This window comes from Phalacrocorax aristotelis, chromosome 6, assembly GCF_949628215.1.
Source record: "Phalacrocorax aristotelis chromosome 6, bGulAri2.1, whole genome shotgun sequence".
Lineage (NCBI taxonomy): Eukaryota > Metazoa > Chordata > Aves > Suliformes > Phalacrocoracidae > Phalacrocorax > Phalacrocorax aristotelis.
In genome coordinates this window covers 14,347,919-14,372,848 of record NC_134281.1, presented here as the reverse complement: position 1 = coordinate 14,372,848, position 24,930 = coordinate 14,347,919, and the positions used below count along the sequence as shown (strand labels likewise).

The following is a 24,930-nucleotide window of genomic DNA, read 5'->3' as shown; positions in this document are numbered from 1 at the left end:
ACCAGAGAGCATGGTCCTGGGTGTCACCACTCATGTCACGCACCAGCCCCATCCCACCACACAGGGTACCTAGGGCTCCCTGGCACCTGCCCTGCCCTGCCTTGCCCACTGGCTTTTCCCTGCACCCTGGCACGAGTCAGCCCAGCCCATGGGTGCCTGCATTTCCACTGCTGTGTCCGTGTGGGCTTGGGCCAAGCATGACTCAGAAATGCTCCAAACCCAATGGTGGTACCAGATCATGGTGGAGCCCAGGAAGGTGTGATAGGTTCAGCAGGGCTCCAGTGCCCGCTGGGGACCTTTGGAACAAGATAACGGCTGGGTCTGTGCGCTGGGGTAGAGCAGGGCAGTCCACACGGCACAGCACACCCGTATCTAGCAGGTAAGCAGGGGTCGGAGCCCATGGAAAATACCCTGGATGCCACAGCTGAAGGTTGCAGGTAACCCACCTTGCCCCAGGCACAGCTCCTTCTCCAGGATGTGGGAAAGCAGGGGGACACCTGTGGGTGTGGGGGCACAGGAGGGTGATGGCAGGATGCCAAGCAGCACCCCAGCTCACCCCAAGGTGAGCACTAGCAGCCCTTGGCAGAAGGTTGACACCAGGATGTGCCCAGTGGTAAGAAGACCCCTCCCCTATGCCTGGCATGGGCACTGGGGCACAGCGGCACCCCAGGCACGGCTGTGGGCCGGTGGCTGAGGCTGGCCAGGACAGTCCCCAGGATGGGATGGCCCAAGAAGCAGCAGTGACAGCCCTGGGCCTGCCATAGCTAGGGCACCCGGCACAACAGGGTACTGGGGGAGCATGGCGGGTGCAACACAGCAGTGGGGCTGGGAAGCAGGTAGCTCATCGGGACGGCAGGAGGCAGGGACTGGTGTCTCAAAGATCACAGGCAGATATTAAGAGGGAGCAGAGCATGCGCCCAGCTGGCAGCACCCGACCAACTTGGGCACAACAGGTAGGAGGGCTGGGGGTAAAACAGGCACCCCATGAGTGGCTCATGGGTCTGGTCGCAAGTGGGTGAGCACCTCAGGACTAGCTGGGTCCTCTAGCTGGGTGAGCCTGGTGGGATGGTGGCACCTCTCAGCTTGAGTCCTGAGCAAGATCAGACTGCAGATCCATATAGAGACATCTTGGTCCCACTGTCCCAGCCTTAGAAAGGGAGAGATCCCCATCACAGCCCTGCTCCTCCCTGCTCGTGGCCTCAGCCCACTCTGCAGCGCACATGACCAGAGAGGGCACAGGCAGAGAGACGGCAAGCCTGTGATGCTCGTCAGGGCTTGACATTCCTGCTCCCCTCATGTGTAAAGGGACAAAGTCTGCGGACGGGGCTGTGGGGTGGCTGGGGCTTTGCTCGGTGGCTGTGCTAGCCCATTGCCCTGGCTGCACCGCGGTACGTGAAGGAGAAAGGTGGTTGGTACCAAGGGGGGGTTCTGCATGGACAGGCGGAGGGGGAGCTCCCCAGGGGCAGCCTCCAGCTATGCACCTGGTGGGGCAGATGGGGCTGGTGTGGGACAGGAGCAGGCAGTGCTAATTGCGGAGGCCTTGGCTCCCTCCCTGCTCACACGCTGGCCGCCTGCCGCTCTCCACTGCGAGCTCTGCCACTGCTTCAGGATTCTCAAAACTTGGCTCGCCCTTGGCCTTGGGGCTGATCCTGCACTCCTGGCTGGGATGGGATGGCTCCACGGGGCAAGCAGGACTGCAGGAGGGGCTGCAGGGTAGGTAGGGTGCTGGGTACCCCCAGCCATGGCAACGCGCCTTAGCTGTCCCTTATCTACCTGCAGTGGGCTGGCACGTGGGAGGGCTGGGCGGCCATAGCAGCAGAGATGGCACTGAGCCACCGCGTACCCCGCGAGGTGCTGAGCGAGGCTGACCTGGAGGAGGTGGCACAGCGGAAACTTCCCACCAAGCCCTCACTGCGCAGCTATCTCCACAAGATCAGGTAGGACCGTGACAGCTGGAGGGGTGTGCCTGGACCCGGCCAGGCACCATGTGCCTCAGCCCCACTGCCATGGGCAGCCTGGCTCTGGCTGTCCCAGCCCCTGCGGTAGACACGGTTGGTTCTCCCAAGCCCAAACACCCATGTTCCCACTCTGTCCTCCTGCCTGGATGGATACCTGGCTCCAGTGGATGGAGCTGGGAGTCCCACAGGACCCACTGCTTCACATGGGGCCCCGTCCATCCCTGCTGATGTCCCCAAGCCCCTGCACTTGTGCTCAGCCCAGTTCCTGCTCCTTCCCCACCAGATGCTCCACCTCCACTGCCAAGTCCCTGCTCTTCCAATTCCTGCCCTTCCTGCGCTGGCTGCCTCGCTACCCCGTCAAGGAGTGGCTCCTGGGGGACATCACCTCAGGCTTCAGTGTGGGCATCATGCACCTGCCCCAGGGTAAGCGATGCCATGCCCAGGCAGCCGGTTGCTCCCCACAGGCAAGGGGGCTGGGGCTCGGCCAACCGTGATGTTTCTTCCTGTTCCCCATGTCCAGGCCTCGCCTATGCACTGCTGGCCGGGCTGCCGCCTGTCACTGGTCTCTATTCCTCCTTTTACCCTGTCTTCCTCTACTTCTTCTTCGGGACGTCCAGGCACAACTCTGTGGGTAAGCTGAGGGACCATGTGCTCCCAAGGGTATGGTGGGGAGGGAGCCAGGAAGAAGGGGGCAAGCCTTCATCCATGGCACAGCATTGCCACATCAACAGCTGGGGGAACCTTTCTTGCCTTTAATTTGCCCCACCAAGAAGGTGGTTGGCCATACCAGAGCGAAAGCACAGTGGGTGCACTTTGAGCCTGGCCCAGGGGGACAGGTTCCTGTGGACTTCAAAAAGGTCCTGGTGCTGACCTTGGGCTCCCTGCCCACACCCTGCCTGTCCCCAGGCCCCTTTGCTGTCATCTCTGTCATGATTGGGAGTGTGACAGAGTCCCTGGTGCCCAGTGAGAACTTCCTAGAGTCCGTCAATGGCACCAATGTCACGATGGTCAATGAGGAACGGCGCGATGCTGCCAGGGTGGAGCTGGTGGCCACCATCACTGTCCTGACAGGCATCTTCCAGGTAAGGGGGCCTCAGCCCAGCCTGGCAGGCAGCAGGGGGCTGTGCTGCCCCATGGCTGCAAGCAGCGGGGAACTCCTCCTGCTACCTCTCCTTCCAGGTGGTCCTGGGCCTCCTGCAGTTTGGCTTCGTGGTGACCTACCTCTCAGACCCGCTGGTGCGTGGCTACACGACTGCTGCCTCTGTGCATGTCCTCGTCTCCCAGCTCAAGAACGTCTTTGGGGTCTCCCTGGGTGAGCACTCAGGGCCACTCTCAATGTTCATGGTGAGTGGGAGTTTGCTGCTGCCCTGGGACCACCAGGCACTCACCTGTGGGGCACACAGAGGCCCCCATAAACCTGCTGGAGAGTCATCTGCTTTCCTGAGCCTGTTTCCTCCTGTCCTGTAGACCTTCATTGAGATCTGCCAGAAGCTGCCAGAGACCAACGTGGGCACTCTGGTGACAGCCATCATTGCCATGGTGGCCATCTTCATCGTGAAAGAGCTCAACCACAAGTTCGCCGCCAAGCTGCCCATGCCCATCCCCATAGAGCTTATCACGGTACCCAGACCTGCCCCAGTTCCCTGTGGAGATGCAGCCATGGGTGACCCTATCCCCTCCAGGGTGGGAAGGGGTAGTATGGGGTGCCTTGGCAAGTGCAGCTCCAGGGCATGCGTCTCTTCCTCCTCCACCACGGTCCCTGTGCAGGAAGACCCTGCCTCACTCCAGCCATCCTCCCCCAGATCATCATCTCCACCGGCATCTCCTATGGCATGAACCTGAAGACCAAGTTTGGCATCTCTGTGGTGGGCAACATCCCCAGTGGGTGAGCAGGGCTGGGCAGCGAGAGTGACTGGTGGTGCCAGGGCACCACGCTGCACACAGGACCCCCCTTTTGAGCCCCATCTCCCTGTCTTGGCTGTAGGTTGAAGCCGCCTGTGGTCCCTAACTTCAGCTACTTTGGACAGGTGGTGGGCAATGCCTTCGCCATTGCTGTGGTGGGCTACGCCATCTGCATCTCTCTGGGCAAGATCTTTGCCCTTAAGCACGGCTACAAAGTGGACAGCAACCAGGTGATGCTCTGATGTGCAGGGCCCTTTCCTTGGGTGAAAACCAAGCTTGTACTTCTTGCAGCTGGGGGAAGGCATGGTGTTCCCCCAACACTGCTCTGTCCCTGCAGGAGCTGATCGCACTGGGCTTCTGCAACTTCCTGGGGGGCTTCTTCCAGTGTTTTGCCATCAGCTGCTCCATGTCACGGAGCCTGGTGCAGGAGAGCACCGGGGGCAACAGCCAGGTGGGTCTGGGCAGCATTGCCTCCCTCCATGGGGCTGGACCAGGGGCAAGGAGCACAGCAAGCGGTGGGGGACTCACCTGTCACTGCCTGCTCTTCCCTGCAGGTAGCTGGTGTCATTGCATCCCTGGTCATCCTGGTGACCATCGTGAAGATTGGAGAGCTCTTCCGTGACCTGCCCAAGGTACATCTGGTCCCACAGACACTGCGTCACATCCCACCCCTGTGCCTGCCCCATGGCAAGGTGGTGTGGCAGGGGAACAGCCAAGGCCACTCTCCCTCCCCAACCTGCCCTCAGCATCCTTATAGTTGCAGGGACTTCTCTCCTAGGCCATCTTGGCTGCCATCATCATCATCAACCTCAAGGGCATGTTCAAGCAGTTCAGTGACATCCGCACGCTCTGGAAATCTAACCGGGTGGATCTGGTAAGGTGCTGACTGGCCCCAGGGCTTTGCTCTTGTTCCTGGAGAGGGTTTCTCCACCCTTCCTGAGGTTTGCAGGTGCCAGCGGGGGGGGGCTATGCCACAGCTGACCATTCCTCCCCCCTTCCAGATGGTCTGGATTGTGACATTTGTGGCCACCCTCTTGCTGAACTTGGACATTGGCCTGGGGGTGTCAGTGGCCTTCGGGCTGCTCACTGTCATCTTCCGCACCCAGCTGTGAGTACCCCAGGGCTGGGACCGGTGCCATGTCCTGAGGGCAGAAGCCCGTGGTGACCTCAGCTCCTTGCTCTTCTCCCCACAGCCCCCACTACTCTATCCTGGGGCGCATCTCTGACACCGATATCTACAGGGATGTGGCTGAATACCAGATGGTAACAACACCAGGGAGTGGGAGAATAGCCACCTGCAATGTGGGGGGCAGTTCAAAGCAGCCCCAGGGCTGTTTGCTGGGGAAAGGAGTGGGGGGCATTTAGGGAGAAGGAGGGGAGGGGAGCAGTGGGCTCCATCCCTGGGGTAGCACCCTCCCCATCTGCCCCCAGGCACAGGAGGTCCCCGGGGTGAAGATCTTCCGCTCCTCCTCCACCCTGTATTTTGCCAACGTGGAGCTGTATGCTGAGGCCCTGAAGAAGAAGGTAGGAGAACCACCAGCCCCCTGGTGCTCCCCATGCCTCCCACCTGCTGGCACCAGAGTGGCCGTGGGGTGTGCAGGGACACAGGGCTGCATTGCCTTACAGAGCGGCATCAACGTGGACCGCCTCATCGAGAAGAAGAAGAAGGCCCTCAAGAAGCTGAAGAAACAGCAGAAGAAAGCAGAGAAGGAGAAGGCAAAGAGGAAAAAGGTGATTCCCTGGCACAGGGCACCCCTCTGGTGCCATCTGCACCGCCTCCCTGCCTGGCTGTGGCCTTCCTGTCTGTGCATTCGCTAGGCTTGGTGGCCCGTAGGGCCGCCTGCTCGGTCTGGGGCCACTGGGTGAAAAGAGGTACTGGGGCAGATCTGGGCCATGGCGTCACACCCAAGGTCGGTGGGGAAAGCCAGGCCGTTAATGATTAGGTGGTGGAGCCAGTGAGTCATTAGCCATTTGTCAAGTTAATCAGAATTAAGAGCAAGAGCAAAGGCTGACCTGGCGCCAGCTAATGAGCCCAGCTCTGGAGAGGGTCCCTGCGGAAAGGGATGGGTCCCAGGCACACACAGACAGAGTCCAAAAGTGGATGGAGGTGCAAGCGAGGCACCAACTCTCGAGGCCACCCACTGCCCATGCCCTAACACAGGCCAAAAAGCCTCACCAGGCCCCACTGCACCACAGGGCAGGGCAAGCCCGGGGGTGGTATGCTGCCAGGTCGGGGGTGTGTGTGTGTGTGAGTGTGTCTGTGTGTGCCACCAGCATCTGTGCAGTGAGGCCTGGTCTCCTTCCCTCCCCCAGGATGCAGAGGACAGGCTTAATGGGCCAGGTGTGGCAGTGATCGAGCTGAGCGGGGCCGAGGGCAGCGCACCCCCCAAGCCCACCCTGCGCACCCTAGGGCTGCCCCAGCCCAGCTTCCATGCTGTCATCTTGGACTTCAGCCCTGTCAGCTTCATGGACACTGTCTCCATCAAGATCCTGAAGAACGTAAGGGGCTGGGGGAGCAGGTGGGATGGCAGCCTCGCCAAGGGTGTCCCAGGTGCCCTGTGAGGTGGCATGATGGCCACTCCCTGTCCATGTTCCCTGGCAAAACATGTTTCCTGCCATTTGCAGATCTTCAGGGATTTCCATGAGATAGAAGTGGACGTCTTTGTTGCTGGCTGCCCAGGTGAGGAGGCTCTGCAGAGCCATCATCCCCTGCTCTGCATGCCTACCCCTTCGGGACAGAGCTGCTGGCCTGGGGTTCCCTCCATGGTGTCCCCATCCCCAGGGTTTACCCAGGGGACAGGTGCTGCAGGTTGTCCCAGGGATCCAGCCTGAGCCCCACAGCCCCCAGTGAGGCAGCTGGAACCCTGGTGATGGCCCCAGTGCCCCTGCAGTGCAGGGGAGGCTGCTCTGGGTGGGGGGTGCTGGGCTCCGCTGGGTACCATAGCTTCAGATGTTTCTCCTTCCACACAGTGCCTGTCCTGGCCCAGCTGGAGCGGAGCAACTTCTTCAGCTCGGCCATCACCAAGCACTCCTTCTTCCCCTCGGTGCACGATGCCGTGGTCCACATTGGTGCAGAGCAGCACCAAGCCTCAGTAAGCACCAGCCTTGCCATCCCTGTCACCGTGATGGAGGGGAGGCAGCCAAGCAAACCCCTCCCTGCCTGTCTCCCTTAGGTGGACCTCAGCACCAGAATGTAGCCCTGTGAGAGGAAGATCTCTCCCCAGAGAGCTGGGCAGCCGAGGTGGAGCTTTGCTGCCCCAACGGCACCAACCCACCCACCCCGGCGCCCGCAGACCTTGTACCCTCACCAGCCCCTCTGGACTCCGGCAGCTGGGGCCCTGCCCCGCCTGTGACCTCCCACTGCATTGAAGCCGCCGCCGGCCGAGGGCCCCATGCCCCGCTCCGGCACAGGGAGGTCACGCCAAGGTGCCGGCCAGGAGCCCCTGCTCAGCCCCAGCAATGGGCTGGGCCCTGGTTTGCGGTGTGGTGGAAGGACCCTCCGGACCCAGCCGAGGGGGGCCACCTCCCGGCGGCAGGTTGGCGTCGCGGATAAAACCGTGTAGCGTTTCTCAGGCTTCGTTTTAATGCACTTTCCTCAATAAAGGTAACCCCAGGCCAGGCCTCCCAGCTGCCCCCTGGCACCGGCAGGCACTGCCCCGGCCTGGGCCGCCCTGCCGGCAGGCTGGCCCGCCACCCCGCTCCCTCCGGCCTCTTTCCGCCACTTTTCCCCCCGGGGCCGCGGCCTAGGGCTCGGTACGGCTGAGGTTCCGACCCCACCCCCCACCTCGGGACCCTCCCGTCCGCGGGGCCTGTCGCCGCCGCGCCCTCCCGCCACCAGGGGGCGCCGCTACGCGCACATCCCTTTGCGCATGCTCTCCCTCCGCCCTCGCCCTCTCTTCGTGCGCATGCGCATCTCCGACCCACCGACGTCGCCAGGCTTCGTGCGCATGCGCCTCCACCGCCCACAAGCCCCGCCTTCCTGCGCAGGTGCGCTGCAGCTCGGCCGGCGGCGGCGGTAGGACAAGATGGCGGCTTCTTCTGTGTGCCGGGCGGGGAGTGTAGTTGGGCGGGCCCTGCTGCGGGGCCCTCGCCCCTCCGTGAGTTACTGCGGCCGGCGGCGGGGGAGGCGCCGAGGTGGGCCGGGGGGAAGCCGGTCAGGGGAGCGGGAGGCCCTGCGGTGTAGCAGGACTGCCAGGCCCACACCGCCGGCCGGCCGGGAAGGTCACGGGGACACCGCGGCCGGTGCGGGCGGGTGGCGGTCGCCGTGGGAAGCCCCCGCCACTAGAGCGGGGTGGGGTTGGGTGGGGTGGGGCCCGGCGGGGGCCAGCGGCGGCCTGCGTCCCTTCGTGGGGCTTGCCGGGTACCGCTCTCTGCTCTCCTACGGCCCGGTGCCGGGTCGCACCGGTTCGCGGAGCTCCTCGCTGGGGTTTTTCAGCAGCCTGTGGTCTGCCCTGCAGGGGCGAGCTGCTAGTTAGGGGTGATTTATTTATTTTTTATTTAGGCAGCTTTATTGACTTTGACAAGGAACCGAGGTGCTGCCACCTATGCCCAGACACTCCATAATATCCCTGAGACCCAAGTCACCACTCTGGACAATGGTCTCCGTGTAGCTTCAGAGGAGTCCAATCAGCCTACATGTACGGTATGTTTAAGATAGCCTAAGAGCATACTTGAAACAGTCAGCCGTGCCTAGTCTGTAGCTGGTCTTCCAGAAGTGACAAACCCCTATTTGAACCAAATATTTTGGCAGAGACCCTACTGCTTCTCCTTGTTAACCAGTGGGATTCATGTAGCAGTAGAAGGCCTAACCTGGCTTTGTATAAGTCTGTAGTCAAGCTTTTGTGCTCTGTGAGTGTTCTCAGCCTTACAGCTTTTGTGTAAGCAGTAAGTAGCCGGTAGTAGTTATATCGCTGGCAAAACTAGCAAAGGCTTTTGCGAAGCTGCTGGATAAAAAGCCAAAATGTGTATGGGAAATAGCTGATGGTGCTTGTTCTTATGTTGGTGCTACTAGTGCAATGTCTGTGAAGGAGACTTCTTGTCCCAGCTGTTATATTTGTGGCATGAGGCTTGAGCATGCAGTTTGTTTTCTTTTCTAATATGTGTACTTGATGCTTTTGCTGTTAGGTGGGTGTGTGGATTGGGGTGGGGAGCCGCCACGAAAATGAGAACAACAACGGTGCTGGTTACTTCCTGGAACATCTGGCCTTTAAGGTAAGGAAGTATGCGAAGTTTGGCACAGGACTGCATGGAGAGCTATTCTAAATGTTCACTTACATGTTGTGTTTTTGCTTCAGAGGCTGTAGCTGTTAAAAGACAGTGCAAGTCAGGTCATCTGAGTCCCAGAGACAGCACATAGTATAAAAATAAACTTCAAAAGGCGCCTAGCCTATATGGTGATCTTTGTTTTAATATGTGGCAGATTGCAATCATGCACAAATCAAGGCAACTCTTATTTACTAGTTGGTATTTCCTGTCTTAGAGGAAAAAGAAGTTGTAAGTAACAAGCGAGACTGAGTCTCTGATGCTGTGGTTGCAATTCTTGACCATCCTGGCCACTGCATAGCGCACATATCGGACCATGTTATGAAGCATGTTTCTTCAGGTTAGCCGGCAGAGCTCAAAGCAGCATTTGCTGTAGCCATTTATTTTCCTTCGGTTTTCTTAGTGGACTAGCAAAGTTTAGAGGCTAAAGCTCTTTAATAATAATGTGTCTGCTGAACAGCCCTAGGGCAGGAGGCATCTAAGCTTGGGACTTGCTGACTCCAGTTCAGCCTATGCTATCACATGCAACTGCAGCATCTGGCTTGCTCCTTAAGAGATGAGCTCTGTATTAGAAGTAGTTTTCTGCTCCTATTCTGGCTGCTTCTGAATATTGCTGCTTGGATAGCTAGAAGCCTGCTTATTTTTGGTTTAGACTTGTTCTTGGTTTACTTCCACTGATGTGATCTGCAGCCACTGTTGTCTCTTAGTGTAGGTCTTCTCCTTCTCTGCTAGGTTTTTACTGACCTTTCAAAATACACCTCAACCATCCTTTAACTAGAGTAAACAAGCCAAGTTTTAAATCTGTTGCTTTCTGCACTTGCTCTTGGCTTTTATGAATCACCACAGGTTTTATTGGTTTAGGTCTTTATTGCTGTTTTCCTTGCTTTAGCTCTGCCCAAGAGGGAAGTGTGTTCATTTAGTAGTTGTGTTTATCTGTTTTCTTCAGGGCACAAAGAAGCGTCCTTGTGCTGCCTTTGAGAAGGAAGTGGAGAGTATGGGCGCTCACCTGAATGGGTACACCTCGCGGGAGCAGACTGCCTATTACATAAAAGCCTTGTCGAAGGACATGCCCAAAGGTAGGATGACCAGTGGGCAAAGTCTGATTTGGAGGTTAAGGATGAAGCAAGCGCATGTGCTTGTGTTTCTGTCCCGCTAGCAACATTTCTAACAACAGACCAGGGAATGAAGTTATAGCTGTGTGGTAAATTGGAGGTTCTAGTTGGTAGTTGAAGAGAACAGTGCCATGATATGGTACTTCAAGGCTGCAAGTTCCCATGTTCCTAAAACCAATTTTGCAAAATGCTTGTTATGTCAGGCTGCGCTATATTGCCAGGAGGGAGACGGGGGATTCAGTAGTCTGTTGTTGTCTTTGGAGCTGAGAAACTGAAGTCAGTGACAGCTGCTGTGTCAGGAGTGCTCAGCGTAGCTCTTGCAGGTGTTGCTTGTGCTTTGTACTACCATGTGCAGACTCCTCTTTGGGTCCATTTTGTCCAGAGGCAGTGACTTGAGTCAGAGCTATGGGCCCTACTGTAGATGTGAGCTATGCTGTAGATGTTGCAAGCTCTCCGTAAGTTTTCAGTGTGTTTCTGCAACAGTACTCTGCTTGTGACATGCTTCAGCACCTGCAGTTGTTGCCTGCTTTCTGCTGGCAGTGATGCTTGGCAAGCTGACTTGGAGGCTTCGAGTAAAAACAGTGTTGTTTGTCCCTCTCTGATGCTGTGGGAGTGGGTCATACTCATCTCTCTTATGTTGCATCACCCCCCCAGCATGGTTTGTTGCTCATTCCTCTTGCAGTGCCTCTGCTGCCTGTGTGTCTTTTCTCTTTTCAGCTACACTGGGTAGCAGTCAGGCAGCAGGACTGCTAACATTGGAAATGTGTTGTAGTTGTAGAGCTTCTGGCTGACATTGTGCAGAACTGTGCCCTAGAGGAGTCTCAGATTGAGAAGGAGCGTGGCGTTATCCTTCAGGAGTTGAAGGAAATCGACAGCAACTTGACGGATGTTACCTTTGATTACCTTCATGCCACTGCATTCCAGGGGACTGCACTGGCCCGCACTGTCGAGGGGACCACAGAGAACATCAAGTGAGTAACAGGCTGAATGTGGTACACAGCCCGTGGGCTCAGTCCTTGGGGTGCACGACTGCTGCTTCTCAGTAGTGGTGACTGCACAAGGAAACAGTCTATATATGCACATGATCTGTGCCCGTGGCCTCCTCATTGTGTTTTGACTGTTTTCCCCATTGGTGCTAGTGAAAACAATGCTGCACACATTTTTCTCTAGAATCCCCCTCACACAAGATATGAGATTGGTAGGGCCAAGTTGAAAGTTCTCCCATACTTGTTAGAGAAATAAGAGCTAGGGGTGATCATTAAAGCAGTGGCCTTGAGCATTCACACCTGTTAGGGTACTGGTAGCTTGGTGACCAGGGTCAGTACTCTCTAGTCTGTATTGAAGTCTGTAACTCTCCATCTTGGCCACTGTTTTTGGTTCTCTGTGCTCTGGATTTAGAGCACAGGGAAAGCGCAGACAGTGCAATTTTGCTTCTAGAAAATATTGTTACCCTACAGCTAAGAGAACAATGTCACTGCTGTCTCTGCACTGTGAACTTGCTTCTCCTAAGCCTCTCATCCCTCCAAATCAGAGATGCTGATGTACTCGGTCTCTGTGTTCTTTCTAGGCATCTGACTCGAGCAGATCTCATTTCATATGTTGATACTCACTTCAAGGCACCTCGTATGGTCCTGGCAGCTGCTGGAGGTAAATTCTAGATCCTCGTGACTCTGGGAAGCCTGGCTGTTCTCAGGCTGGCGATCAAACCCATCATACATCTCTAATGTAATATCAGATTATTTTGTCAAATCAAGGTGTTTGAGACTACAAATCTCTCTTTCCTGTTGCCAGGCTTTTCCCACAAAGAGCTGGTAGATGTAGCTAGGCAACACTTCAGTGGAGTTCCTTTTACATACAAAGAGGATGCTGTGCCTGTTGTCCCGCCCTGTCGCTTCACAGGGAGTGAGGTAAAGTTGTTCTGGTCCCAGGCGAAACAAGCAGCTGTTGCCACTGTTGAATGAATGTGAACTCAGTTACAGCTGCTTCTGAGAGAGAAAAAAATCTGTTCATGTAGCTCAGAGAGATTGATGATGCAGCATCTTGGTAGTGCCCCCATGATCTGTTCTCAGGACTTATTGCCACAACATGTTGGGTTTTAGATAGGACCTAAATGTATTGGGAAAGTGAAGCTGTTGCTTACATCATCTGCTGGAAAACTCATACCGGAACGGCTGGTTTCTGTGCAGTAGTGCCTGAGACTGTTTCATTTTGCTGGGGTAATACAAAGTCCTCTAGTTTGTCAACCTGGCATTGCAGCAGGCTGCAGACAAAGCCACAGCGCTTATGCCGTTCTCCCCTGCTCCCTGATGGTTTTCTAGATCCGTGCCAGAGATGATGCTCTGCCTGTTGCCCATATTGCTCTTGCTGTGGAGGGGCCAGGATGGGCCGATCCAGATAACGTTGTCCTCAATGTGGCTAATGCTATCATTGGACGCTACGACCGCACGTTTGGAGGTGGTAAGGTAAGAGGCTTGTGAGTGTGATAGGGAGAGTCTGGAGCCTTATAATATGAAATGCTATGGAGACCTTGGGTGATTGTGCTTTATGGAAGGCTGTTGTGTTTAGCTTCCAACTGCAAAGTGGTCAGGAGTCTGGAAAGTAGAATAGCCTTGGTTACACTTCTATTCCAGGACACTTCTTCAGAGGTGATGCTGGGAGATGAACTGAGCCTTCTCTGCTAACTTTGAAAGAGGTTTAGCTGATGAATTTTCAGCAGTTTATTCCTACCATCCTGAACTAACCACTAAGTGGGGTGGTGATGGAAGCAGAACAGAGCAGTCTACAGTTTCCTGATGCAAGCTTGTCTTAAAACTGCAAAGCAGGTGGAACTTGTTTAAAATCCCAATGTTACATCCATTCTCGTCTGAAATCTGGCCTGTATAAATGTGCTAACCCCCTGCTACTGGGAGACCTCGCACTTCCCATATTCTCCCACTCGTGTGGTGGTATGCATACCAGCTCCTCATGTGCAGCTGGGAAAGGAAATGGTTTTTCTGGATGGACTCTTAGGCCATTGTCTGAGGCTTTTCCACCAGTGAATCTCATCTGTTGACCACATGAAGGGCCTAAATTAAGCTCTCATTCAGCAGTGTTCCACGCTGTCTTGTCTGTGGTCTTTGTGAAAACAGCTCAGTTGGAAAGAATTTGAGCTGTGAGGAAGCTGTAAGACTGAAATGGCTGATGGTATCTCCTTATTTACAGAATCAGTCCAGCAGGCTGGCTACGCTTGCTGTCGAGCATAATCTCTGCCACAGTTTCCAGACGTTCAACACTTCTTACTCTGATACGGGCCTGTTTGGTTTCCATTTTGTTTCTGATCCTCTGTCTATAGATGATATGCTGTATTGTGCTCAGCGGGAGTGGTAAGTACAACTTTGGCAAAAGTTCCTGTTTAAGATCTGAGCCTCTCATGGGACACTGAGCTGGTGGGCAGTGTAATAGGTCTTCAGAGAGCTGTGTCCCTGTGTGAATTCTCCGTAACTTGCATTCTGGTTAAGAGATCCTGTAAGTGGTTTCTGTAAATGTCCTCGGATGTGGTTTTTGAGGAGCTATTTTAATCCCTTAGGGTTCTTTGGGTCTTTTGTTTGTGCTTCCAAGTATTAGCACTGAGGCTTTGGTTTTTTTTATATACAAGTGAGATCATTCCTTAGAGACAAGGCTTTCCCAGGTGCCCAAGAGACTTATCTCCATATCTCAAGTCTTGTTAAACTTGAGCAAAGCAGGCAGAGTTCCTGCCTGTTGTGTTGTGGCTGATAAATGCCCTGCTGCTAGAGTCATGCCAGTGTTTGGAGGCCTTCCGTCCTTCCATCTTATTGTATACATGTATATCCCAGTAATGGTTCAAGGCTGCATCTGAGATTCAGAGCCAAGCTGTGCTGTGTATGGAGCAGACGGAGTTAGTCCTTGCCCTAGAGATGTTGCAGTTGGCAGGGGAGGAAGGGATTTAGCAGCTGGAGTCCAAACAGACTCTGTAGAACTGTCTTGCTCTTTTAGCATCAGTTTCCATAGCAGCTTGCCATGTGTGGGAATAGCTGACATGCCTGCCTTCTCTTGTGATAGCATACCACAGACTGTTTGCTACTGTGCCTGATGGGCAAGCTAGAGCTGGCACCAGGGCTGCTTGGACCTTTGTGAGTGTAACAGAGTGTGTAACCTGTGGGCTGATATACCCTGCCTGTAAGCTTGAGCTCTTTCTCTTGCCTCCTGCTGTTCAGTGCTCCCCAGTTCTTAGCTACTATGCAGCGATGAAGAATGAATCTCAAGCCTGCAAGACAAGTAATGTTGATAATAGATTATTTTTGCAGAGGCTTGGAAAAGGGCGGAAATCACTTCTGTCTGAGCAGACAAACATCTTTAAGAGCTTTAGTGGTCTTTCCATCTCCTCTCCAGGATGCGTCTGTGCACTAGTACCACAGAGTCAGAGGTGAAGAGAGCCAAGAACTATCTCCGAAATGCCATGGTGGCGCAACTGGATGGTATGTTCTGGTTTATGGATTGACCACTGTGCAGCTTTCAGAGGGTTACCGCTTATGTCTCTCCAGGGAGTGAGAGCTCTGTTAGACACTGCAGTACTACTGGCAGGCACTGGGCAAAACTTCCTTTCTTCTGCTCTGCATTCCTTCTGCCATGTTGTCAAAGCAGCTGACCCCAGCCTGCTCTGCTCCAGGCTAGCTGTGACTCTGTAAACTTCTAGTCATTCTGTTGCTGAGGGTGAATAACATGTTGCTTGGAGAAGTTAGAGCTGAGACCCTCAAACTGGTCTGCTTCAGCTGTAACACTTTCGAGACTGATGAAGCAATCTTTTTTTATATTGCTTAACTCCTGCCAGAGCTGCTTAGGGTGGTAACTGCAACTGGTACTTCATTAGAAGCTGCTTTAATGTCTAGAGTTGCTTCTGTCTGCTTTTACTGATAATCAGGCTATGCAATTCTGGAAGGCTTTCTGCTGCGCTGACCATGTGATATCTTCAACATCTAGGTACTACACCAGTGTGTGAGAATATTGGAAGCCATCTCTTAAACTATGGACGCCGTATCCCTCTGGAGGAATGGGATGCCAGGATCGCTGTACGTATCTGTTTTGGTTGGGGTAACCAAACATGGTGGTTGTCAGCATTTTCTGGCCTTAGTTTGCTGCAGTAACATGAGACTTACTAATCCCTTAGTCAAGCTGTCTGGAGTACAGGTGGTCAGCACACATCACTCATATAAATGTCAAAATCTCTGGCACAGGTTGTGTGTCCCTGTGGCTGGATTCAGTCCATCCTGGAAAGAGGGCATATGCCTGCATTAACAGCTCAACTTGAAATTCCTTTAGCAGTTTTCCTAGAGGTGGCCAGCATCTAGTTTGTGTAATTCTGCAGCCACCATACCCCTTGGAGGGCTTCAGATTTTGGACTGTCATGTCTTCTGTACCCTCACAAAAATGCGCCGTGTAGAACATTAGCTATCCCTGCAGACAAGAGCTGTACAGTTGGTGCAGATGGCCCCCAAGGATCTGGCTATCTTTTTAATGATCCTGATATGTAATGGCAACAGTGACTTCCAACTCTGAGAAATGCAGGTCTGCTAGAAGGGTCATTAATTGCTTGTTTGATATTTATTAGGCTGTTGATGCACGGATGGTGAGAGAGGTCTGCAGTAAATACATTTATGACAAATGCCCGGCAATTGCAGCAGTTGGTAAGTAGTATGTGGCAATAAGTACCTGGTAGCTCAAAAACCAGAAAGGGGTCAAGAGCTGAGTGGAAGTGAGCTGCAGGCACTTTGTGCGTGGCTGTTCTGGCCTCCTAACCACTCTGGTTCTTTGCTGGTATCCTACCTCTGCACATTAGATGTGCCAAGGCACATTTGCCAGGAGAGCAAACCTGCAGGTGATGGAGATGCAGTGGCAGTGAGCTGCTGGCTGTTCTTCCACCTCTCTACTTGCTGTGGAGCTGTGACTAAGTTTGGGAGTCCCATAGCTGGGTGCGGGCCCAGCGGCATCTGCCAGGTATCCTTGCCCTGGGGTCATGGTGGTTTATGCAAGGGAAGTGAAGGGACCCGATTCTCTTGTGCTGCTCTGGCATGTCTGTCTGGCCAAGGGCAAACCTGCCTGAGCAGCTCAGATCTGCTCTGCTGCCTCCTTCTTGTGTGTTGTGGATTCCCCTCCTCCATGCAGCTGTTTCCTCTGCCCTTCAAAGCAGAGAAGCTTGGAAAGGGAAAGAGTTTTTGAACAGGAAGTTGGAATGAACTAGCCAAAATCTCTGTGACTTGGTAGCTCCCTGTATTTCATATCTGTATGTGGAGCTGTACTGAGCATTGTGGAGCAGTGCAAGAAAACTTAGTTTGAGGAAACAAGTTTCTCTCTCAGGATGTGGTGTCTGCAGGTTTGAGCTGTAGTTGTCTAGTTTTGTGCATAACTGCTCTGGATTGTGAGCAGTCTGCTCTACCACCATCTGCTTTAAGACCATGGGAAACTGTGCAGGGATTTTAACTGTGTCTCCAGTGACTAACTTTTGTTCTGTTCACTCAGGTCCCATCGAACAACTTCTGGATTACAACCGTATACGCAGTGCCATGTACTGGATCCGTTTCTAGGACATGTCCCTGCAGGTTGGAAATAGTGAAGCTTTGGACTGTGACAGGTTCCCTCTGGCTCAGAAAGTCTTGTGCACCAGGGGCAAAATGACTCCCATCAAAATGGCTGTCTTCTCAGTGTTCAATGTATAAAAGTAAAAATAAATGTCCTATATGGAGTTGGTTCTGCTGGGAATCAACTGTCTCTTGCTGGGTCATGTATGTAGACATCGTTAATATTGGCAAATTGGTGAGATATTGGACCTATCAATCTTGATTTCACAGGGCTCATGCTAGAATCTTGTCTGTGTGTATGTCTGCAGCCCGTGCCGCCTCTGTCCTGAGCTGGCAGTGTCCTGGTTCAGAGGCCTTGTCTTCAGGCTGGTGGAAGGAAGACTTTCCACTGGTATGAGGCTGCCAGGGTAGCTCTAGCGACTTCCACTGTGCCCTTTTGTGTGGGCAGTAGCACGGTCAATCTCGGGCTGTAGCATTGCTGCTTGTGCAGACCGAAGAACAAAGGGCCCTTCTCTGAGGGGACCTCCCTGCTCATCAAGGAGATCAAAATGTATTTATGGGAAATTGGTCCTCATTGGTCCTGTCCCTTGGGTGTGGTGTTAGTGTTTCTGGCCTGGCTGTTTGTGACCCTCTCATAGGAGTAACTGCCTCTGTGGTAGATGCAGTCTGTGCAACCCCTCTCCCTAATCAAGTATAGATAAAACTGCTTGGCCGAGTTCCCACCACCTACTGAAGCTGGTGACGGTGATTGGCCTGGCCTTGCCCGATGCTGCCTTGGTACGGTTGAGGCAGTTGTCTCTAACAGAGTTAGGTGTGAGGAGCTGGAGCTGTTGCTAGACAAACATCTTTCCAGATATGTTACCTTTCATCTTAAGCTTCCTGGTTATCTGTAAACCAGCTCAGTAACAAGCAGAGATTGCTGTGGAGTATGTTGGTGTTAGTCTACGCATCTCTCTTGCAGATGGGCCTCCGTCTATCTAGTCAGCCTCAGCTATGCAATAGCTGAGAAGCTGTGACCTGGCCTGTACCTGGAAGATAATCTCTAGGTCTGAATAGTTAAAAGACCTTCCCCGCCCTTTCTGCTTTTTCTGCTATTAATCTGGTTGTTGCTCCCAAGTCTTGTCTCTGGGAAGCTGGAACATGGAACAGTAAAGGATGAAACTGAGCAAGGGGAATGGAGGAAAGGTTCCCACCAGGTGGCACTAGCCTGTCACAGGTACCCTTGGAAGCTGTGAGGTACTCATGTTTAATTTTTGTCTTTGGGATAAATCTCTCTGGGGTTCTCATTTAATTTCCAGGTGGTGCCCTGACAAGTGGGATTTAAAAATAGTGTAAAAGTTTCTAAGAATTAGTCATTACATTTGAGACTAATCCAGTGTTCTAAATCATTTGTGCTGAATCTGGATTCTTGATGAGAGAGTCAGTGTGTCTGAACTCATTGTGTATACTAGGCAAGTTTGAAACTGTTAAGTGTTCTTGATGCAATTTGGGTTTAACTTATTGCAAGCTCTGGCTCGTTACAAGTGCGCTGAGGGCTGAAAAACTGAACAAGCTCACTTACGCCTCAAGCCTGGGGAAACCGGTAAATGATTGTCTTGGTTTTGTGACTGCACTCAGACTCTTTTGTCTTACATTGCTATATATTTTCCCTCCCCAGGTGAGCTTCCAGGGTGTTTTGCAGTTGGTGAGAAGTACAAGGAAAGGGAGATGTAGGAAATGCTAGAGCAAGGATGTACAAGTTTTCCTCTCTGGAGGTGTCTGCCTCTGCTTGGAAACGGTTGTTTTCCATGAGTAATTTCCCAGGCCCTCCTGCACTACTTTGTATTAGGAACAGATTCAAACCTTGCTGCAACTGCTGCTCTCCAAATTGCTGGTTCTCTGCAAAAGCAGCAGGCTGGCTGTGCTGAGCAGCATGCACCCAGCACTTCAGGGAGGACTGATGCCCACTCCTTCCTGACCAAGAGGCTGCAGCTCTACAAGGGTGGCTGGCTTATACAGTGTCAGAAGGTATTTTGTAGATGCTTTTATCCATGTAGAAATCTGAGTATCTGGGCTGGTCTGGAGTAGGAGCTGTGCCCTGGTGAGTGGCATTGGGTAAAGTGCTGTTAGGTGCCTGATAGCAGCTAGGAGTCGAGGCTGAGCCGTGCCCAAGATGATGGCATCTTCTGGCTGCAGTTACAATGGCACTCTGCCTTGTTGTGCCTCCTGTGTTTGGGTGCTGTGGCAGTCCGTGCTTCCAGAAACACGGCGTCTCACCAGCTCTAATGATTGAGAGATTTGCGGTACCATTTTTCCTTGGTAAACACCAAGCAGCCAGATTGGGGATCTAAAAGGTGGGGAGGGGGAACCCATTTAGGAGTCGAGAGCATTATTTCTTGGCAAAGACCCACCCATACTCTGAGCCTTAGTGAGGGGCTTGGGAAGCATAACCTGGAATTAGTGCAGAGTTGTCAGGCATTTGGCAGCCAAATCCCTCAGTGCTGGAGGAACCAAAGCTCTAATCTTGTTGGCAGGCCTCTTGTTGTTTGAGCCGTAGGGGTATGTTTCTATTCCTCCATGGGATCAGCCTCAGACCAAGGGAATCTAAACTGGGAAATGTCTGGCACAATGGAAGTGTCCTACCTCAGTGCTTTTCCTGAACCTTGAAAAGGTGAGGTCTTTCTTTGGACCTGACCCCTCCTCTTCCTGCAGTTTCTGCTGCCCAGTGAAGGACAGTGGCAGTGACAGAGCCAGAGGAGGGAGCTGGAACAATCCCTACAATAGGGCAATTTCACTGAAACTGGAGATGGCCTGGGTGACCTAATAAATCTGTTTCCTGGCTCCCTGGACAATGCAGGATTGTTCAGCGGGGCTCTTTGACCAGTCTAGTTTTCAATGGCTGAAGTGTTTTATTTTGCTACTTCACTTGGAAGGTTACTTGGGATTCCATTAGACTGTGCTGATAAATTTAGCCTGCATGAATTGGCCTTTGCTCCCTCCCCTCCCACACGGTGCTGTCTTATCCTCTCCCAGTAGAGTTCCTTTGAAGCTTGCAACTTCCACCTACGTCTAGGCAACCGCTTTCCTTCCCTGACACCTTGGCCCTCTGTCTCTTGACTGGAAGAGAGGATACTGTGCATCGTTGTGTGCACTCTATGCAAGGCTCTGTAATGCCACCTGCACAGCGCTTCACCGACTCTTCTACCATACAGAGCTGTTCCGGATATGTAAAAGTCTAGCAGTGAAAACAGGGAGTGATTGCTAGTGACCTGTGCTTCAGGTTTCCCTGCTTTCTAGCAGGAAAAGCTGTTGGTACCCCCAACATGGGGCTGTGGGGCCAGGACAGATGTGCAGGGTGGATCTGCTTGTGGAGCTGGCAGCCCCTTTGATATGTGAGCTGCTTGTTTGGGGTTTGGGTGCTTGCCAAGAGAGAGGCCACAGCAGCCAACTGTCAGTAGTTGCCTCACCTGAACTAATTAACCCCCCTGGAAAGTACAGTTGATACTAATCATAGGTGCTGAGCCAAGCTTGTCCTCAGGGAAGCGGGGAGCTGCAGAGAGGCTTTCAGAGAAATGAGAGGCTTGGAGCTGTGCTATTCTTCAGTGCCAGAGAGCTTTTGGGAGGAGAGCCTGCAGCCCTCTGGGCATGCTTCTCTACCAGCTCTCCTGCCAAGGCTGGTGAAAAATGGCAGTGGGAGCAATAGGTGAGCAGGGTTTAGAAGACAGGGCAGGAGAAATGCAGCTCTGCTGGTGTCTAATGTTGCTGGAGCCTTGCACTGCTTAGACCCCTTGGTGCAGGGATTGACCGAGGCATCCGTGTGGCCACAACTGGGGATCTTTTCCCTGGCCAGCCCCTACATAGTGTGGTTTGCTCAGAGGAGAGCTGCGTTCTCCCTTTGAAGTGTCACCCAGCAGGGCTGCAGGATTGCTAGGGCGAGGGTGGTACCTGATGCCTGGCAGACTCACACGCTTGCCCTGCCCAGGCCTCCTGCACTTCACCTTGCCCCTCACCACGGGGACTTTGTACACCAGGAGAGGGGAATGGTGAGCAGCAGTATCCGGATGCCTATCCAGAACTCATGTTTCCTGTTTGGAAAAGGAAATGGCTCATCTAAAGCTTTACTGTATTCATTGCATGGAAAAGCAATGGACAAAGGGCCCATCCAGGCCTGACTGCCAGCTACAGCCATCCGGGCTGCCCTGAGACACAAGGCTGAGCAGGGCATGGCAGCAGGGCTTGTCATCTTTGTTTCAGCTCTTTCTTCAATAGCGTGTCTGGAAGGGGGCAAATCTGAGCCCTGAACACCCTCATTAAAAGCTGCTTTAACCCATGCACCATCCAAAGAGGATCAGTGGTTCTCACTTCTCCATGCGTATCTCTTCTTTCCAGTTGCTTCTCCTTACACATTTTCTTTCGTTAGGCCTCTGAAGTTTAAGCGTGGGGCTGCCAAGCTTTGGCCTTGCTTTCCATTGAGCCTATTGCTGGGGAAGCCCAGAAAAGCTACTAGAAGCATGGTGCTTGGAGGAAGATCTGCCCAGGTACTTCACCCACCCAGCTATGGAAAATGGAGCTGCTGGCCCAGCACTAGGCTGCTGGGGGTGGCAGTCTGGGGAGGTCCCAGCTCTGGTCTGGGAGAGCAGGAGGGATTTTTTTTTTGTACAAAGATGTGTACAAATGGAAGTAGCACCTGTGCTGGATCACCACCCAGGTGCTCTGGAGACACTGCTCCCACTCGGTGCCCCACCATCCACTGCTGAGCCTCAGACACACTCTGGGATTATTTAAGTCTCTGTACACTGCCTTGGTGTGAGAACTGCGTAGCACAGACAGCACGAGGACAGCGAATGAAGCTGGATCAAATGCCACATGACCTGATTTGAGCGAGGCTAATTATGCATTTAAGATATTGAAACAGGAGCCTGAATATCTGAGTGGTCTTCCTAGTTTTGCCCAGAGCCTGCAGTGGGGCATTGCACATCTAGCTTTTTCTGGGTGTTGTATTACCCTGCTGTCAATATGGGTACTGACACTCAGTGCGGTATGCAGAACAAAACTGCTCTGCATGCACTGCCCTCGGCACATGGTCACTCAGGTGTGCAAAGTGTTCTGTAAAATAGCCGCAGTACTGTCCACTCGTTTCTACTTTGTGTGTAACTTGGACAAAGCTGCAATCAGAACATACTGCTTATCTCTTATTTGTTATATTTACGGAAGAGTGAGCTGACTCTGGGGGATTTTTTTTCGTCCTTATTTTAATGTTTAATCTATGTGTTAAAGTTGTGTTGCTTTGAGATTTAGGATTTGGTATGTATTCAGCTTCAGCAAACTATTCTGAGCTTCACCAGGTACAGTTTAGCATTGTACAGATTCACATAGACCAAAGCCATGACCTCTCCTTTGATACTGCATCATTCCTGAGTAGTGTTTGTAGCAGTTGAGAAACAGACTTGGTGCTACCGATGAAGCTTGGAGAATGTGATTTCCAGATTGGGGTCTGTGAAGCAATAATTGCCCATGGACATGGTGAGTGTGGCTGGAGCCTCTCATAGGAGGCTTGGAGAGCAGCAGCTCTAGGGACCAGAGCACCAGGCAGTATGTCCATGGCAAGTTCCAGCCTCCACTCACCTGATGCAGAGGATGCCCTGGCGTGGCAAGGGGCTTCCAGGAAGAGGCAGCAGGTGAAAATGCTTGAGCGCTAGGCGTCTGGGTTCCACGTGGCGGTTCTGCGTTTATTTCCAGCCCTTCCCTGCCTGCCTGTCTGCTGCGAGGTTGGAGGTCTCCACTGCCCCCAGCTGCTCCCTGCCGTGCCTCTCTGGCTTCCCCTGCTTTGTTTACAGCTGTTACAGCTGTGCAGCACTTGGCTGGAGCCCCTACAATATGGGAACATATCTCCTGTTTCTGCCTTGCACACATGGGGTGACTCACAGGTGACCGTGCCTGCTGAGGAAGATGGAGAGGAATGAGGTCCCCACGGTCCAAGGCTGGTGACTCCCGAAGGTAGGGGGAGGCCAGAGACCAGGATCCTGCACTCCTCCCACCTCTGTGGCATTGATGGTGGGTACAGAGATGCTGCAGACGTGTTTTCTGCAAGGAGCTGGAGCTCTGAGAGTCTTCCCCTATCGTTGTTCCTGTGGGGCTACAGTGTGTGGGTGCAGACTGTACCCCCATCCTCTGCAGGACCCTCACCTGGGCTGCTCATCCTTCCCCCTGGAGCTCTGCAGCATCCTGCCCTGTGTCTGCCACGGCAGCTGCAGAAGTCCTGGTGTGAGATGTATGTGGCCACCCACCCCGTGCCATCCTGGTGACGCAGCCCTCCTGCTTGATGGAGATATGAAGTCATCCTTGGGGGGGGGGGGGGGGGTCTGGGCAGGGAGGAGTTCCCATGGTGACAGACAGCAATTCACCCGATGGGGCAGGGTGGGTGCTTCATCATTTTTATTCTTTTCTTCTGGAGTCAGGCACACAGCCAAAGAGCTGAAGGGAGCAATGGCACAGCCTCGTGGGGGAGAGCTGTGAAGACAAGTCAGGTCTCGTGAACTGCTCAAATCCCCCTGCACCCTGGCTGCTGCTCCACAGATAGGGGTGCTCCTGGCCCCTCCTGCATCCTTGGTCCCCTGGGTGCTGGGCTCCCACCCTGGTCTTCCTCACTAGCCAGGCAGACTGATGGCCAAACCTTTATCATCCTTCCCACAGGCAGTGGCTGCTGCATGAAACACTCAGGGCAGTATCCTACAGCTGCTGGAGATCCAGTGCTGTTAGCCGGCATACCCCTGGTAGGGGAAGGCACGATGGCATCCTTCAAGTAAAGGAGCATGTGCCTTCTGCATGCCTTTACCAGTACCCAAGACTTGCAAAAGGCCCTTCCCCAGAGGATGCAGCATGGCCCTGGCTCTCCAGCGGTATGTACCCCTTCCTGCGCCCCTGCCTGTCCTGGGCAGGGCCCCCTGCCACACCTCGGTGCAAGCTGTGCAGTCCCCTCCCTGGCAGAGCATGTGCCAGCGGCTGCCTGCTGGGCTGCAGTGCCACCGTGCACGTCTGCCACCAGCCCTTGAGCTGTGGGCGATGCTCCCCACGGCTCTGTCAAGCACCCCTTGCGCAAGGAGCGGCCAAGCCCCATGAAGAGTGGGATGGGTGCTCTTTCATGAGCCCTGCCAGAAATTTATATTAAGCTGCAGGTAGTTTTTAGGGGGTGTTGGTGCCGATTGTGAAACACTTAAATAGAGGCAGAGAGGAAGGATTGAGCAACCACCCTGTCCTCCCAGCTGCCAGAGCTGCATCCCAGACGCAAAAGTGGGGAAGTCAGAGCAGGATCGGCTGAAAGGGGAGTTAGCAAGGAGTGGCCTTTTCCTGGCACAGGAGCTGCAGGAAAGCTGAGGTGGGCAAACTCCCTCTTGCGCAGCTCCAGAGTGGGTCCCTATTGCCAGTCGCTTGTGTGCTTTGCCAGTGCTGGCTGTGCCTCTGCCCGTGGCTTGGCAGCAGGAGGGCTTGTGCACAAGCTATTAGTGACTTTACTTCCATCTCTTGGGAAGAAAATGACCATCCACTGCGAGCCCTTGTGCAGCAGCACAGTCCTAGGACAGCAGTCCAGTGTGTCCTAACTCCCATCCTCCAGGACTGGGATAGGGGCCCCTGAAGACCGGCTTCTCCGACTCACAGCTATTCTTCTTGGCAACACTCCTCCCCTGGGAATATAGCTGCCCTGAGCTGCTGCAGCCATGGAGGCATCTGCTGTTGCCGTTGGAGGGAGGAACAAATACTCCCAGCCCCATCAAGCCGTGTGAACCCCCCCTGCGAGGAGCAGCTTCCCAGGCCTGCACGCTGCCTGCCTGCCATTCCACCTCCCTGCCTGGCGTGTGATTGCTGTGTGCCCCTGCCACTGCAGTCCTCCCTGCGACAACCCCTGCCATGCTGCTGCTGCTCCTGCAGTGTCCGTAGCTGGCTTAGCCCGCCGCTGGTCTCATGGTCCTGGGTGCCATGCTGGGAGCCAGGCAGCTGCTGTTTCCCAGCCCTGGGAGGGGGAAAAGCTTTGGTGTTGGGCAGCAGGGCAGCTCCTGTGTATGGGGAAGGTGGCAGTGCCTTGCCAATCTGCCCCTGCACTGGGTACTCCCAGCTCTGGGGCTGAGGGTGGAGGGATGGGGCAGCCAC

The 24,930-nt window shown here is 53.9% G+C and overlaps 2 protein-coding genes across 2 annotated transcripts; both read left to right on the top strand.

The window, feature by feature from the left end:
- The first annotated feature begins 1,295 nt into the window (after positions 1-1,295).
- Positions 1,296-7,725, top strand: SLC26A6 (solute carrier family 26 member 6). The gene is made up of 20 exons (XM_075095402.1): positions 1,296-1,388; positions 1,780-1,937; positions 2,242-2,381; positions 2,479-2,589; positions 2,865-3,040; positions 3,138-3,302; positions 3,426-3,578; positions 3,761-3,843; positions 3,943-4,090; positions 4,198-4,311; positions 4,415-4,492; positions 4,639-4,734; positions 4,862-4,968; positions 5,054-5,123; positions 5,292-5,384; positions 5,487-5,591; positions 6,174-6,359; positions 6,486-6,540; positions 6,831-6,952; positions 7,034-7,725. Exons 1-20 carry the CDS (start codon positions 1,296-1,298, stop codon positions 7,055-7,057), a joined length of 2,277 nt encoding a protein of 758 aa, XP_074951503.1. The 3' UTR covers positions 7,058-7,725.
- An 84-nt stretch (positions 7,726-7,809) lies between these two features.
- UQCRC1 (ubiquinol-cytochrome c reductase core protein 1) lies at positions 7,810-16,987 on the top strand. Its single transcript, XM_075096051.1, has 13 exons — positions 7,810-7,957; positions 8,362-8,502; positions 8,985-9,071; positions 10,069-10,198; positions 11,007-11,205; positions 11,802-11,881; positions 12,026-12,141; positions 12,553-12,696; positions 13,436-13,596; positions 14,624-14,709; positions 15,212-15,300; positions 15,840-15,915; positions 16,748-16,987. Exons 1-13 carry the CDS (start codon positions 7,886-7,888, stop codon positions 16,810-16,812), a joined length of 1,446 nt encoding a protein of 481 aa, XP_074952152.1. The 5' UTR covers positions 7,810-7,885; the 3' UTR covers positions 16,813-16,987.
- Positions 16,988-24,930: the final 7,943 nt, after the last annotated feature.

What these genes read in the sequence shown, in the direction of transcription:
- SLC26A6 (XM_075095402.1), top strand. Translation starts at nt 1,296, where the DNA reads ATGTGTAAAGGGACAAAGTCTGCGGACGGGGCTGTGGGGTGGCTGGGG. An exon ending in TCCTGACAGGCATCTTCCAG is followed by an intron (nt 3,041 to 3,137) that starts GTAAGGGGGCCT and finishes CTCTCCTTCCAG; the next exon opens with GTGGTCCTGGGCCTCCTGCA. An exon ending in TCTTCCGTGACCTGCCCAAG is followed by an intron (nt 4,493 to 4,638) that starts GTACATCTGGTC and finishes CTTCTCTCCTAG; the next exon opens with GCCATCTTGGCTGCCATCAT.
- UQCRC1 (XM_075096051.1), top strand. Translation starts at nt 7,886, where the DNA reads ATGGCGGCTTCTTCTGTGTGCCGGGCGGGGAGTGTAGTTGGGCGGGCC. An exon ending in CCAATCAGCCTACATGTACG is followed by an intron (nt 8,503 to 8,984) that starts GTATGTTTAAGA and finishes TTTTGCTGTTAG; the next exon opens with GTGGGTGTGTGGATTGGGGT. An exon ending in TATTGTGCTCAGCGGGAGTG is followed by an intron (nt 13,597 to 14,623) that starts GTAAGTACAACT and finishes TCTCCTCTCCAG; the next exon opens with GATGCGTCTGTGCACTAGTA.